Here is a 17,065-nt window from a genome sequence, read left to right as displayed (position 1 = left end):
AACATGGACAAATACACGCTTTTTTATAAGAATAGTGTACTTTGGCTGAGGGTGAGCATTACTCTTATTTTCCTATTGTTCTAAACAATAGGCCTATTGTTCTAACTCTGAAATCTCACCCTGATATTTTTATAGAGGTTTTTCTTGTAAAAAGAAAAGCGTGTAAGCGTGATTTTAGAAATTTTCCAATTCGAAACTGGCAGAAATTAGGGCCAGAAATCATACTGGATATGTATTGAACAGTTCTTGCTGTTTAGGAAGAAGGCCTTAAAATCCAGAACAAACGATTTCAACTTTGCGAACTAGCTAATTGAAAAAAAATTCTAAAAGGGAATGGAGTCATATTTTTTGAATAAAAAAAATATTTTTTGTAAAATTTAGAGCTTATTTCATAATTATAAATATTAAAAATATTCATACTTACACAAATTTATAAATTTATTTAAAATCCTGTAAAACATTAAAATACTTTTGTCCATAAATTAGGAATAAAGGCGTATACCTGCACCTCACTAAATGTCTTATTTCATATTCTGTAATCTTATGACATTTCTTAGTATATACATTTATTGCATTATGTCATTTTTAAATGATTACAAAAGATGAATTGGAACATTGCAAAAATGAGATTTCAAAAGATTTTCAGTACGATTTGACGTGACTAGCAAAGTGTTGAAAAATTCTGTCATGTCTGATTCCATGTTCAGTGATCATAGGCTGTTTGATTGTGAATAAGATTTTATTTAGTAGGTCATTTATTAGGTCAGCTTTAAATGATCTGAAAAAATGAATTCAGACATGGCAGAAAGAAATTCTCAGGAAACAATGATTCCGACTTGATACAACCAAATGCAAAATGCTTAAAAAAAATCGCACAAAATTATTTCCAGGAAAGCTGAAAAATCTATTTTTAGAAAAATGTTAACCCATAATATGAGGGCTAAAAATATCAAGATATACAAAAAAAACAAGTTCATAATTATGAAAAATATTAACATATTTTATATCGATAAAAAAAGTTTCTGCGTGTACATAAATTCTGTCATGTCTAATTCCATATTTTGTTCTGACAATCTTCCTTTCAAAAGACTTGCAGTACAAAACGACTTCGACTTAACGTGACTAGCAAAGTATTGAAATGTAAATCAAGGTAACATAAATTCTGTCATGTCTGATTCCATGTTCAGTGATCATATATGCTGTTTGATTTTGAACAAGATTGCAGCTTTAAAATTTCACAAAAAATGAATTCAAACATGATAGAAAGAAATTTTCAGGACAGAACGACTTCGACTTCGACTTGATGCAACGGAATGCAGAATCAAACCTCAAATTATCTTGAAAAACGTTGAAAATACTGTATATTAGAAAAATAGCTTAAAATATTATTCAGAAAAAAAATATTAAGTCCAAAATTATGAAAAAAAATATTCGCTTCTTTTAAGAAAATGAATTTCTGCCGTACATAAATTCTGACATGTGTAAATTCCATATTTTATTATGTAATCATAATGTTGTTTGTCGTTGATTTCTTTCCCTTTAAAGGGGCCCTTTAAATGATTACATAAAATGAATTCAAACATAACAAAATTAGTACCATTCTTCAAAAAAGTTTCCAGTTTAAAAGGACTTTATAGCTTGCCGTGACTAGAAGAATATTCTGAAAAACAAATTTTAACCTCAAAATATCATTCGACTAAATCACATTATCACTCGACAAAAATTTGAGGCATCTCGTGTTCAAAAATTCAGCCCAAATCTCAACAGGAGAAAAAAAGAACTATCGAGCGTCAAAATTTACAAGAATTATTTTAAATGCTAAAAAAATAAAAAATGTTTACAAAAATCAATTCAAACATTACAGAATGGTTACACTTCCTCTAATAGATTATTAGTACAAAATTAAAAAGCAAATTAGAATATCAAAAAAAAATTCAAAATATTATTTTTCTACATAAATATTTTTTAGTTGTAAATATTTTTTCAAAAAGTATAATTCTGAATTATATACAAAATTAATCATATTAATTATTATTAAGGAATTTCTATTAATTTTTTTACTACAAAACAAAGTTTAAAAAAAAGTTTGTACAAAAATTGTAATAATTTTTCGATTACTAAGTTCTTAAAATCCAAATTATGTAAAGAATAAAAGAAAACCTTAAGCGAGGAATAAAGTTACTAAAAAAGACTAATTCAACTAATTCAATGCAGTGATTTCCTTGAGAGGCTTTTTAGGACGAACTTTGGTGAAAAGCATCAAAACGAGAAGCTAGATTCATGTACAATATCTGCGTTGGTTTTCAATCCTTAAAAAAGTCTGTTTACGACAAGGATGTACATTTTTGGCTTTGCAATGGAAACAATGTCAGGGTGATTGAACTATTTAGTTCCCTTTTAAGTGGTTTCCACATGTTAGCAAGCAATAGTGCATCCTGAACAGATTCTAAAATGAAAGCATTAAAGCGCTCCTAGAAATGTAAAACAAGAATTAAAAAAATCAGAAGATTTTAAGTTTAACTTGTGAAGACAAGAAACGTTTTTAAGGAGTTGTAAAACAAAAGAAATGGATATATCAGCAAAAATCCGACTGGCACACAACGTTGTCTCAACGTTCATCTAACGTTAGATGTTCTGATAATTAGATAAGTATTGGATAAACGTTGAAACAATGTTGTGTGCCAGTTGGGCTCGAAACAAATGATCCTAAAAAATCTAAAAACGACTAAAATGAAATTAAATGAAATGGCTAAAAGAGAGATTTGGAAAATTGGAGAATAGTCTTGTCCTTACCTTAGTTGATTGTCTGATGATATTCCATTGGTTCTGTTTCAATTTTTTTGTTTCAAGTATCAAATACATCGTTAGGCAATTTTTATCTAAAACCGTACGTCAATTACATAGAAATTTTTACAACATAACAAAAGTGGAAATACCAAAAAAGTAAGACTCACATGGATAACCATTGAATGATTTCAACGAAGAGAAAGCGATATTTGTGCATTTTCATTAGTAAGAATTGTCTTTTGAATACTCATCCATCGCAAAACATCATCTGAACCGGTCGATTTTTAAAGAGATACCGTGAAGTCGGGTAACTTGCATCAGTGGAGGCTAACATGTATAGCCCTCAAATGACTGACCAATCAAAGCAGCAAAATTTCAAAACAAATGAACTACAATTCACGGTATTTTTCCAAAATTTAAAAGACATCTTTCACCACAACAAGATGAAAAGTACATGACAAAACGAGATATTTTTTACCAAAATTAAAATTCCTTTTTCACCACGACGAAAATGAAAACATAAACATTCTTTCCACTACAAACTACAAATGATTCAATTTAAGCAAATTTACTTTTCATGTCATGTTTTCATATTTTACCTTGGATAACAAACCTTACACAATTGTCCATATAAACATAGATACATCATAGCAAGAAAGACACAAAACTCTTCTAAATAGATCCCTGTATTTATTGGTCCCATGAGTGAACTCATTTTTGTCATCCTTTATTCCTTGTAGGTTGCATTTCAGATAATTACAAATCACGCCTCATGTACATTTCCATCAGATTAACGATCAAAGACAAACTAAATCACCTCTATAATAATAAAGTCAATGAGCATTTCATTGACTTTATAAAGTCATATACAATTTTCCAAATCTCTCAAATAATGTCCTAAAAATGAACATACTTACAAACTAAAATAAAAACGGTGTGGCAACACGGAAAAGTTGAAAGCTATACAGGGAACCTCTAAGTAAATACGGTTTCTATCCCCTTCCTCTCCCTTAAGATGGGTTATTTCTTTAGTCTTCAACAGCACTTTATTCCCTTCATTGCTCACTTCGGTCAATATTTCTTGTGATGCTAACCAATTACTAACAGCATAACGAAACTTGATGAATTACTATTACCTTTACTATTTAACCAAAATAAGAAGTCCACCAGACCGAAAAATCTTCCCAGAGTTGTTTTGATAAATTTTGAAAGCTGGGTTAACTTTTTATCTGGAATATCCATAACTACAAAATAGGCGAAACTAATATTTCACTAGCTTGAACAGGCCTCAACGATAGGTCTGAAAAGTCGAAATAAAAAAACCATTGTTCAAATGTTTCTTGGTTTATCTAATTCTTTCTCACTGCCAACTTTTGATTATTCAAAGCCTTCAGGGTAAACTTTTAAAAATAAAATAGATACACTGATAAGCAGTGGCCTCTGATAGATTTCACCTATTCAAAATTTACCAAATTTACCAAATTTACCAAATTTATCAAATTACGTAAGCAATCGAGTAGAATACAAAGCATTCTTGTACTTGTTGTTCTATTCCATCTGCAAAATCACTACTTAATTTGACCCGTCTGTTAGAGTTAAATTCCACAGACACAGGAAAGCAAAGTTACTCAACTACAAATTTAACAAAAATCTCTGAGAGGTGTTTTCCATTATACTAGGAATTACTAGTATTTTCGCTGCTATGGTAATAAGGTTTAAGGGCTCTGACCAAGGTGGATTTCTTTTATTCTCATGTACAAAATATAGATTTCTACCTGATGTAACCAAGAAACTGAAAATTAAAAAATCGGAATGAATCATTTGACGAGGAAGAGAGTGAAGACTTTTGCGAAGAAGTAGTGTAATAAAACTTTAAGGACCTTATTTTCGGTGAAGAATAGACATTTTGAAAAAGTTATTGCGTTAGCATTTTTCGTAGAAAAACTGTCATAATTTTTTATACATCACTTTAAAATTTTTCAAGAAACATGAGGAGTGCAACGCTCGTTAAAAAACAATGAAATTACAATTACAAAGCTCTTCATCTGATAAGTTCGACAAGGGTCTAAAACCGCATATGACCACTTTTGAAGGGATACACGCTTCTTTTTTTATAAGAAAACACTTTATAAGAATGTCCATGATTAAAATGGCCAAAAAATTAAGAATATCGTAAGAATATCAGCATCATGGAACAAGGCAACAAAATCTAAGAATGCTATTTACAGAGCAATTCTAACTGTAAATTGCCAGTTTTCCCCCAGTAAGCCTCGAATTTTTCACAAAAATGCCAATTTTGCTTCAGGTGTGTATTTCTTGTTAGATTTTGGCTACATTTCGACCCTAACCTAATAAAATACCCTAAGAATATTTTAGGATGATTTTCCCAGAAAAGTTAAGAATATCCATGATGAAATGAAAAAACACCATTCTTATAAAAAAAGCGTGTGAATTACAAAACAACTTATAAAGGCAACTTTTTGTTAAACGTTTCAAGTAACCCAAAGCAAAAGTTTTTTCTTCAAATCCCTTAACAAATTCTTTAACTATGGTCAGAGCCCTTAAAACGCACATTTTTCTTGGATTAGAAAGTTCCCTTCCTTTCAAGAAGAATCAAACCATACAAATTGTGTATCAGATGCTTACGTAAAGTAACGACAGATACGTGAAAACTTGAATCATTCAAAGTAAAAAGTAAAACTCAAAAGAATTACGAAGTAGTTTTATAAGAATGATTTTGACAAGTTATTCAATATAGAGAAAAAATAAGAGCAATCTGAAAACTCAAAAAAGAAAACTCAAAAAATGTAGATGAATGAGATACTGATCACAATCTTATTTGGAAATACACGTTTTTTTTAAGAAACACACTTTTAAGAAACATGAGGCTTAGAATGCTTAAAAACTAAGAGACATCTTAAGAAACATGCTGAGGCTAAGAATGAGAAAATGTCATTTTTTAATTCGTTTTTTAAGAACCTTCTAATCAACACAAATGTTATTTTTTCTTTGCATGAAAAATAGGCTGATTATGTCAAAAAGTTTAGAAACATGTAAAAAACATTTAAGGCTAAAAAGGCCGATTTCTTAAGAAACATTGAGGCTGCTTGGTAAAACTAGATTCTTAAAAAGAAACGTGTACAGTAAAAGCTCTTATTTTTTCGTCATATCGAATATCTCGTCAAAATGAGGCAGCATCTGATAGCACGATTTATATCGCTCGAGTCTGGTCAAAAGACCTTTCAACTTCACCGTATGTTCACACCGTTTAATCAGCTCCCTCAATAAAAACAAAATCCACCTCACGTTTGATTGGGGGTTGAAAGTTTTCCAATCATTTCTGAAATGACAAAAAGAAGAAGATAAGAATTGAAATCAATAATAAACTATGTTTTAAAGAGACCCTAATCTGAAGATATCTTTACTTGGTTGCAAAAAAGATGTGCTGATAAAGTCAAGTAAAATGACGAAAATTTCTTTTGAAGCTTCTATCTTCTGTCTTATCAATTTGCTGCTTCTACGCTTTTTAAGTTTTCTTAAAGAAGTTTATTTAAATGCTCTGAAATTGTGAAGTCGTCAATAATACAATGAAAACTAGTTGGTCGGAACTGATTACTTCATTGCATCGAAACAAAGACACATATTATAAACGTTTTTTTTATAAGAACATCCAAAAATTCTGAATACATATTTTTAACTTTTTGAGTTTTAAGCCTAAAGTTTTTCTTAGCATACTCTTATTTTCGCCATTTGTTGAGTATTTTTGTTTATTTTCCTAAGAAATTAGATATTTTACAGTCCACGAAGCCTTTAACTTGTTCTTAACATTTTGACCATCGAAGCAATACTTGCAATACTTTTCAAATTTCATAAAAAGTTTCCTCAACTATAGGCTATTATTTATACACCCGGTATAGGGTATAGCACAACTGTCGATTTTTTTTTAGCAACAAGAAATCAGTTCCCTACCCGTTATCTTCGCGGACAGCTTGCATCAGCCGTGTCATGGTGCGACCGCCATCAAACAGCGTCATTTCTTTAGAAAGATCGGTAAATATTACACAATCCTCTGAAAATAGTAAGGAAAAACGTATGTTTTACAGGGAAGTATAATCCACACTGGTAACTATATATAAAATCTTTAACATCATGAAATCCTTCTTCAAGAAAAGAACGCTTTACATCGAGAATTTCATTGGCTTGCAATTTTCGTCGTCACACGGTTGCATAAAAAACATAGTGAACTAATGTCAGTTCATGATCAAATGTATTGTAACGGAAATGTGAAAACAAGTTTAAATACAATGATAACAAGCAACATTCTGAATGGACCTACCTAATGATTAACATCAGATGAAAATAAGAAAAAAGTGACAATATTTGTACAAAAATTTAGAATGGAAAAATAAAGCTTGTGTGTTGAATAATGTAAAATGGTAAAAAGGAATTTCCCCAAATACGAAAATCACTTAAACCATTCAGGCCCAAAAAACCTTTTAAGCTGTTTTTGGCCCAAATTTGCACAAAAAATGTTCCTTAAAAATCTGGCTCCGTCACATTTTGGGCATTGCCATTTTGCATCAGTGTGCAAAAAATCAGAAAAAAATTATGAGTCAACATTGAGAAAAGCTACATTTTCTTATTTGGTTAAAGGGAATTTCCCCAAAATACGAAAATCCGTCTTTTAAGGCGAATAGGAATTTTCCAGGAAAAAACAATTCAGCCATTCTTTAGAGAATCTTGCCCTCCATCTTTGTACAAAAAGTCAGAAAAAAGTAATGACAGGATTTTACACAAAGTCTAAAAAACCCTATTTTTAGGCAATTTTTGGCCCAAATTTGCCCAATTATAATTTTTTTCGAAAATCGGTCTCCGTCACATTTTAGGCATTGCAATCTTGCATCATTGTGCAAATAAATAGAAAAAAATAACGAGCCAACTTTGAGAAGAGCTATATTTTCTTATTTGGTTAAAGGGAATTTCCCCAAAATACGAAAATTCGTTTTTTAAGGCGAATAAGAATTTTCCGGGAAAAACCACTTCAGCCATTCTTTAGAGAATCTTGCCCTCCATCTTTGTACAAAAAATCAGAAAAAAGTAATGACAGGATTTTGCACAAATTCCAAAAAACCCTATTTTTAGGTAGATTTCGGCCCTCATTTTTGCCCAAATAAATTTTTTCTCAAAAATCAGGCTCCGTCACGTCCTGGGCATTGCCATTTTGCATCATTGTGCAAAAAATCAGAAAAAACTAATGAGCCAATCCTGAGAAAAGCTGGTAACAGACAGACGGACGGACGAACGGACGAGGGTTAATTTATAGAACCTCCACCGGGGTACCCGGAGGTAGGTCCAAAAATGGTTTTCATATGAAAGAAATGTAAAAGGAGTGGAATGGACATGCAGTGGGGGATTCGCAAAGTTATCATTTATAAACTACGATAAAAAATGAGAGAAATGATGTCAACGCATTGTTCATTTTCCTTTGCAATAAGTGACGTCACAATGAATTTTCCTAACGACGGGCAACTCTGGCCAGTGTAGGCCCGTCGTCATGCGAAAAGAACCAATTGCATTGCGCAAAAAGTCGTGTAGCCCGCTTCGAAAAAGTGACCGGTTAACTATTTAGCATAATGAATACCATGGTGAAAAAAAAAACAGATATTTACTCACCACTTTGCAGCCGTGAAAGTGTAAAATCAATAATGGTTATCACCCAACCATTACTCGGGACCTTGTACACATCGCCACACACATCAAATTCAAGAATTGGCTTGTTGGGGTCATGGCCTGCCAGCACGTTCCCCATGTGAAGGTCCCGATGTTCAAACTCAATGGAGTCTTCCACGGCAGCCAAAGTGAGGACGAGCTAGAAAAATAAGTGTGAAAGTGAGGGATCAAAAGATGTTGATAATTTGATGACAATTATACACTGACTCGATTTGACAATTATACACCAACTCGATACTGAGTCAATTGCAATACGAGTTCCCCAAAGCATTTGAAAATTACCAATAAACTCATTTGTAAGAAATTATAAGGAAAATACCTGTTTGATGGCACTGACAATGTTTGTCATCGTGTAAAACTTCTTTACCGCTGCCTCTAGCATATCCCCTCCATGACACAGCTCCATGACAACATATTCTTGGTTGCTTTTGTATATTTCTGAAATAAAGCAGCAAAAATAACAATACAATTTTAATCTGTAGATGAAATGACTATGAGAAAATACAAACCAAGATCAAACATAATATTTTGTATTGAAAAGTTTCAAGAAAAATAAATGGTTGGTATGGAATAGAAAAAAAAGAGTACAAGTCGTAATGTATGACAACAATTCAAGAAAGTTTCACTACACTTAAACAGGCACCCGGTTGCAAACACACTCTTGTTGCGACTAGCTTTCTCGCTTCCAATCTGATTTTAGAATGTTAACTTTCGATAAAAACTCAAGAGTTTTTCGTTCAAATTTATATATTTTTAAACTTATACTGTTCTAGACTTAAACTCATGACCCAAATATTGTAAGTGATTTACAATTCATTTGCTTTGAATATGCATACGTTTTTGTTACCACGTGGAGACTATGTTTGCGTAATTAAACTCAAGAGCTGTCTCCATAAATGTAGTAAAAAACGAGCGAATAATTAAAATGAATGGATTATAATATCATACCCGGATCCACATTATACGAGTCATTGCTCTCCGCCCATTCACTCCACAACCTTCTCAAAAAAATTGGATACTTTCCGCTACAAACTGATGCCCTATAGAAATATATTGCAATCACAACTCAGATGTGTTATAAACCTTTTCATAAATCACGTCACGAACATCACTTGCCTCGTTTTGAAATTATTGCCATGGTGATTAACTCCCAATGGATTTTATTATTAAACTTCTTTCTATTCATAAAAAAATCATTTGATGTATTAAGGGACATAATCACCATGGTAATCATTTGAATACGAGGCAAGTGATGTTTGTGACGTAATTTATATACTATATATTTAATGAGCACGAATTCAATAACTGGCAATAGATTAAAAAATCTTATTAATTATGGCAACGGAAAATTGATAGTATAAGCAGTATTTAAAGGAACATAGCAATTGTAAATTGAACCACATGTCTTGTAAAACAATAGAAACCATCAGGTAGTTTTGAGTTCTTCTTTTGACATTGTTTTCATTTTGTGTCACGATGCATGAAAACTGTTTCAGATTTTGAAACGACCAGATTTTAAAATTTAAAAGGTTTTCACGTTATTTCCAAAGATGAGTGTGTTCGATATCAGTGCTAATTGTTTGGTTCTTACGCTTTCAGTTTCACAAAACCATTCCAGTTTGACATTTTTCTACAAGAAATAAAACGGCACAACAGAACAGTTTTTAATTATTTGATAAATAAGTTTTTTTCTCAATTCCAGCGATTCATCGTACGCAATGTTACTAAATTTGTTTTTTTTTAATTTTTAAGTCCCAAAGAAGGTTCTGAGCTTTGTCGTAAAATATGTGGAAGTAAAGCATTATAACAGATGAAAATTTCTTACTTATTGATTGCAATCTCTGCTATGAGCACTTCTTTCTTCGTCTTTCCTTCCTCCGAACCAATTGGTATAATCTATAACATACAGTCAAGAGATATTTCTATTTACTATTAATCAGAAAGAAGCCTCACGCATACAAAAAAATACAAGCTGATGAGTGTATAAGTGAAGTCGAAATGAATAAACTGTTTTATAACACCTAAAATCTACAATGTAAACAAACTTATAGTTTACATGTAGCGAAAAAGGGCCCCAGGGCCTAATTTCTTAAATATATAAATGAATAAATAGACATAAAATCCTTAAAGTTTTCACGTACAAAATTATGTATTTGGAAAAATAAAATCAAAAGTTACCTTTATTACACTTTTCTCCCCATTTTCTTCCTTCATGAAAACTTCCCCAAACGACCCCTCTCCAATCTTCTTCGTGACAAAACTATTAAAAATGGTATGATTATAGAGATTCCAAAATTATCAAGGAAAGGAGACCTCAGCCCTGTTAGTATTTTTTAAAGAGTCTTAAACGAAATCATTTTAATTCTAGTTCTCGAATAAAATTAAATGTAAAACAAGAAAACTAGAAAATGTTGAAAAATTCCTATCCTATACTTACTTTTTAGTTAATACTTTTGAGATTTTACTTGAAATATCCTGCTCACATAGAGTGAGCAGCCTCGCATCTACTTCCTCAGTGGATTTTACCTGAAAATGATAGTCAGTTAAGAATGTTAAGGGTTAAGGCTGCTTTGAATGTCATTTTGTAAAATTTTCCTAAAAAGGTTACGACCACTTCATCGAGAATCTAAAGATTTTGGGAGACAGCTCAGACTGGCTTCTGAATGGGCATGTACATGTATTTTCAAATGTAGTATCAAAGTGGAGTTCAACGCAAAACTGTACTCAAAGGGTAATTGTACGTAAGTGGGAAATAGGATTTTATAGCAAAGTTGAGTATCTTTGAGAGTTCTGAGTGACTATTTCCATACTTAAAAAAAGTTAAGGTTAAAAGTTTAGGTGTAAATGAAAAAGGTAGGGCAAGTTATTGGTTATCGCAAAAAGATGACGTTACAGGCTAAAAGTGTCAGGGAAAAGATTTGAAAATTGACTGGTATTGCACTGAAGTTAACTGGGTGAAAAATTGATAATATCGGGTACAGCATCTGGCAAATGTGTGCTACAACAAGTCACCTACTCTAATACACAAGGAAATACAGTAATTTGAAGCTCGAAATTCTATCAGATCCACACAGTGCTTAGAAATGTGAAATAAATTGTACCTAATCTTACAGGAATTAGTAAGCCATAATAGGCTGTATTTCTTGTTTTGTTGAAGCTAGGATTGTCTTCTGTAGAACCTTTACTTTGAAAAGAATACCCTCACCTAAGTCTAGTATAAATCAGTTTTGTTGAATTCTTTCCTTTGAAAAACCCTCACAGTTTTGTCTGTAATGTCAGTCTTGAAGCTAGCAATATTTTCCGAGCCTTACCGGCTTATCCATTTCTCATTTATTGCAACCGATCTTAAGGAATGGAATGTAACTAATAAAATGAATATATGAGAAGGCTCACAATTGGGAGTGGAAGAACTTGTCCGGCGATGTTTCGCGTTGTTTGGTTGGTGGTGGCAGACGCTATCGAGGATAACCTGTTACCATCTCGAAATTGGACATCCACCAACCTTCTACATTCAACACCTAAAATAAAGAAATGTGAAGAAATACTTTTGATCAAAGTTTGCCCTGAAATCTTTTGAAGATAGTAACAAATTTTTTTAATTATCAATATATATCAGATTCTACATCTAAAAGGAGGGAATTCTAAGCTAAACATAAATTTTCCTATTAAAATACGTTTTCGTCATCTTACCGTGATATGCTGTTGAATTCAGTGCAACAGCAAAAACATCGTCGTCGATACCATCTTCATCTTCAAGATCACTGAAATGAAATCATGCAAACAATTAAAATAATGTTTGTTAGTACTTTTTTAAAGTGTCAAACTGCTAGTATTGTATAAACAAACCAATTCTTGACGAATATAAACGGAATTACACTATTTTAAGACTGATATAGATTATTTCCTTCACCTAGCATTAAGGGTATCGTTCATTGTTTGGCCTCCGTCTTGGGGTGTTCCATACAAGCTGGCTGAAAATTAAAAAGAAAACGTTGAATGAAAATTTAGGATAAAGATTGAAAGTAGCAAGGAAGATCTTTTTGAATAGAATAATTTGAACAAAATTGAAGGTCAATCTATGACATTTAACTAATTATGTGTGCCACACTGTTCAAAATAATAATTGATATGATTCAACATTTTCTCTATTTTCTTTCATAAAAAATACAGTTCATTTGATTATCTTCTTCTCAGAACTAGATCGATTGGCAGGTAAATAATAAAATAGAGTTCTGGGTTGGGAGAATGGCGTCATGCAAGAGCAATAACTTATTTTAAATATTTCGTACCTGGGACACAAGGTTTCCTTGCCAAAGCCTGCTCGTATGGGGAGATTCTGCCATTTTCTTCAGTCGTGTTCAATTTCACTAAAATAGAATACAAATCAATAGATTGTAATTTTATGATGAAAGTTGAGTGGATGAATTAAAAACAATGCTTGAAAGAATTCAAACGAATTAAAACCACAAATACAGAAAACCAAATTGACCTTAAATACTTAATTATCTAGATCAAGAAACTAAATAAATTACAAAACTTTTCCTTTCTATGCAGTTCACCCCTGGCAATGTTGAATAAAATGGTGTGTAATTTGACTAATCTTCATTAATTCAAAAAAAAAGATTCTTAATACTCACACAAAATCTTTTGAAGGCTCCTTCTCTCAGTTTTCTCTTTTAAGAAGGGTAGCAATGAATCTCCCGATGGCTGAACACCGCCATTAAAAATTTTGGAGGCCCAAATATCATTTAGCACTTCCACCAAATTCCACTGAAGGTTTGAAATGATGGTCTGTGGTAGACCAAACAAACTGACAACTGATTCAGATATTTCTTCTGCAATCTCATTCACATCTATCGAGTTTGTATTAAATAATGCAAATGAGAAGTTTGTTTGGACATCGTAACAATGTACCAATTTGCCAGCAGACGACACATTAATCACATCGATCTTGAAAGATAAAAAGCATAATAATGTCGTATGAAAGTGATTATTTTTTGTCTGTGATCTGTTTATATTTATAAATTACAAGCTGCTTTTTATTGGTCATTGCATATATCTAATCGAAAACATAGTAAAAATGAATCATTTAAAGAAACAAATCTATTCAAATACTCATCAGCAAAACTTATATACAAGTACTCATCTCTGTAACTCATTTTATACCAATATTTATCAACATTTTTTCAACTTACTTTTAAACATTCCATAAATTTCAAGTTTATTGGTTTTTGGAATGTTCTGCCGACAATATCAATAAATGCCGATACCACAGACCGAGGGATAAAAAAGTCTTTATTCAACTAAAATAAAAAACAAGAGAAATCTAATTTTTCCACTTTATACTTTACTTTTACTTCCAAGCATCCATAAAAGACGAAGTCCTATTTAATATGATATGAAGAATATTTGAAAACGAATAGATAAAAAACATTGAAGAAATTTTCTCATTTAATAGAAGAAATTATCTCAGAAACAGTATTGGTTGTAAAATCATTATAAATTAAAGACTATGAAGGGTTTCCCTTTTAATAAAATTGAAATTAATGCTAAATGTTTCTCAGCAATGCTACTGTAAAAATTCATAATAATTTTGTTTCTTTTAATTCAATATCGATAAAAATTACAAACAAAACTAAGTAAATAAAACCTCTGATACCTCTAAGTATGTTTCAATTTTGCCTTTATCGGGATGTACAAAATCGATGATAACATCTTGAATTTCAGTTATCGGCAGAAATCTGCGATATGCACCGTATCGCTCTGATAACTATAATCAAAATAAAAAACAGTGTAGAAACAGATAGTAATATTACAAGCTGAATAGACCTTTTGGTAAGTGGGATGTGCACGGCAATCTAAAATTTTCAATTTTGACCAAATTTCAAAAAGTTGAGAATAAATTTTCTTTTTTTTTTATCCTTTGAAGAGCATATAAGAGCACTTACTCTCAAAATTTCAATTTCCTAGCTTTTTTCAATTCGGAGTGTCTCGGAACTTATGATCTGTTGGATGTATCAAAAACTTCTTTCTTCTACTGTTGACTTGTTATGAGGTAACTTTTTGTGCAAAAATTTCATCTCATCTCTTTAAAAGTTCCCCAGAAAGATCACCATGGTCCCTTGTGTAACTTATGGCATATCCAAAAAGGACATAAGTTTGGAGAAAAAAATCTGAGGCCTTTGACATGGTCATTTACACGTCAAAAGAAGTATATTAAGATGTAGATTTCAGAAATGCCAGCTAAAAAGAATAATTTTTTGTCTTTTTCAAGTAATTAGGTTTACGACGTCATATCATATTTAATGACGTCATGAAACTTAAAATTTAAATGTCTTGAAAAGTACTAATGAAAAGAAAATTTTATTAACAATTTGTTTTTTGTTTTCTAACTTTTTTGACAATTCAATTTCTGTTGAATATTTCTTGTTGTCAAATTGAACGAAGTTTTGTTGAAATTGTCAAGCATTTCTAGTTGCCGAACTTTGTCGAACTTAACATGTTTTGTCAAACTTAATTAAACTTTACTTGCTCGATTAAGTTCGACAAAGTTCAATTAGTTTGGTGATTTAACTTTTGATTGAATTACGTCTGGACAAGCATGGTGAATAATAAAAACTCCAGCATCAAAACAATGACTTATTAATGCATTATTGTTATAAGTTTTCACCATTTGTTATTATCATTGCTTTGATGCTGGAGTTATTAAATACTCAGCATGAGACACCAGGCCTAGCAAAGGTCTATACTGATTGGATCTGCATTTCTTAAAAATTTAGTGAGCTTGACATATTTTATGAAATGCACTGCTTCCCATTGTAACTTCCACACAGAACTCAAAAGAAGTATTAACAAGAGGATCTTGAAAAGTGCTATTGGCTGAAAACTTAAGAAAAATGAAAACTTGTCAAATTTGCCATCAACCTAGTTTTTGCAACCCACAAAGATAACTTTAAAACTCAGACCCATGTCAAAAGAATAAAAATAAAGGCATACGTAAACAAAATGACTCAATATCAAAGCTTGAAACTCTAAAGTGATCCATTTTCTTCAACTCCCCATCAAGCAAAAGCAAAAATTTAATCAAATTCCCTTCACAATATTGTTTGGGTCCTGAGCCAATAGGACAAAACAGGGCCCGCGCCACGATTTTGAAAGTGAGGGGGCCAACAAAAATATAGTGACTAAGGAGGCGCAACCATGGTTTGCGTCGACGGGCCGGAAAATTTTCGATTTTGACCTGTCTTATTTGGCTAAAACAGCTTCCTTTTTGTTCCGATTTTCTGAAAGAAAACTGTTAAGTTTGTTTGTTTAAATTAGACTTATTTTAGACCATTTAGAAAGGTTCTAATGTTTTTATTGGCACGCGCACAGAAAAGAAAAAAATAATTAGGTTAGGAGAATTTTTTTATTTTGCTTTGCAAAAAAGTGGGGGGGCCATGGCCCCCCGGCCCCCCCGGTGGCGCGGGCCCTGCAAAAAATTATTTGGAAATGCAGAACTTCAAAATGAAAAACCTAAACTATTATAACACAAATAACACACTTTATCAACATTTAGAAGAACACGATAGTTAATTGAATAACAAATTACTAACATCATAATAATAGTAGAAACATAATAAATTATTTCATCTCTAACCAACACAGCTGTCTGTGTTTTGTTCAATTCAAAAATCAATACATGAAGTTATCATCAAAAGGAAATTAGGAAATGCAGTAGAAAGAAACTGAATAATATTTTTTTTGTAGATGATACCAGGTTGAATTATTGTATACTCCAGCAAAAAAATATTGAGGAAAAATTAGTGCAGACTTTCTGACACTCTATTATTTATTACGCAGATTTATTATGCAGAGTGTATCAAGAATCATTTTTTTGACACTAGGATTTAACTTGGTTTGGTTAAAAAAGCTATGAACAGATTGACTTTACCTGACGATCATCCCTTTTTTTCGACATCAATATAATGTCTTTTCCATCTTCTTCTTTTAAAATCATCTTGTTACGCCTAATTTTCTTTCGAATGTTTCGAACATCAGCTGGACTGCAACCCACTATCTGGCGAGTTTTCAAAAACTCAACCATCAAGAGATATTCCTCCAAGCTGACCAATTTAGCCTGCTGTGTGTCAGCAGCTCTCTTCTTGAGGTAACAATCAAAATTCTCCATTCTGCTCATACTCGAAGGCTTCTGAGACATTAAATGCCAAAGAAGCACGCCGTGCACCACAGAGGGGGCACGAACCAACAACTAAATAGGACGACGCTGCAAGCTGTAGTTTTAAAAAAAACTCTAAGGATTCGCAACAATGCACACCAAAGTGGGACAGATCGCAACAGGCTCTATTAGCTGCTGGAGGCTCTGGCTCGATATACACCGATCAGAACAACCCACCTTTGCCATTACACATTATTTATATGACTGAAATCGAAAGTGAAACAAGCAGCCATTGTGTAGCCATGGAAAACAATAACCCGCAATTTCCTGGGTCTTTCATTGGCTAAGTCATATTTAGAAATGACACGATTGGTTGCTTCTTTCGCGCCA

At 32.0% G+C, this 17,065-nt stretch overlaps 1 protein-coding gene across 1 annotated transcript; it reads right to left on the bottom strand.

Moving 5' to 3' along the window:
* Positions 1–5,803: 5,803 nt before the first annotated feature.
* Positions 5,804–16,882, bottom strand: LOC136814899 (uncharacterized). The gene is made up of 17 exons (XM_067071321.1): positions 16,451–16,882; positions 14,177–14,287; positions 13,713–13,820; positions 13,155–13,467; positions 12,807–12,884; positions 12,428–12,488; positions 12,208–12,278; positions 11,911–12,035; positions 10,955–11,043; positions 10,696–10,777; positions 10,343–10,413; positions 10,109–10,147; positions 9,466–9,557; positions 8,837–8,955; positions 8,461–8,656; positions 6,757–6,856; positions 5,804–6,127 (listed from the first exon to the last, which is right to left on the bottom strand). Exons 1-17 carry the CDS (start codon positions 16,715–16,717, stop codon positions 5,941–5,943), a joined length of 2,109 nt encoding a protein of 702 aa, XP_066927422.1. The 5' UTR covers positions 16,718–16,882; the 3' UTR covers positions 5,804–5,940.
* Between the last annotated feature and the right edge of the window lie 183 nt (positions 16,883–17,065).

The sequence above is a fragment of the Clytia hemisphaerica genome, unplaced genomic scaffold (genome assembly GCF_902728285.1).
Source record: "Clytia hemisphaerica strain Z4C2 unplaced genomic scaffold, Clytia hemisphaerica genome assembly, whole genome shotgun sequence".
Lineage (NCBI taxonomy): Eukaryota > Metazoa > Cnidaria > Hydrozoa > Leptothecata > Clytiidae > Clytia > Clytia hemisphaerica.
This window is presented reverse-complemented; position numbering and strand designations above follow the sequence as displayed.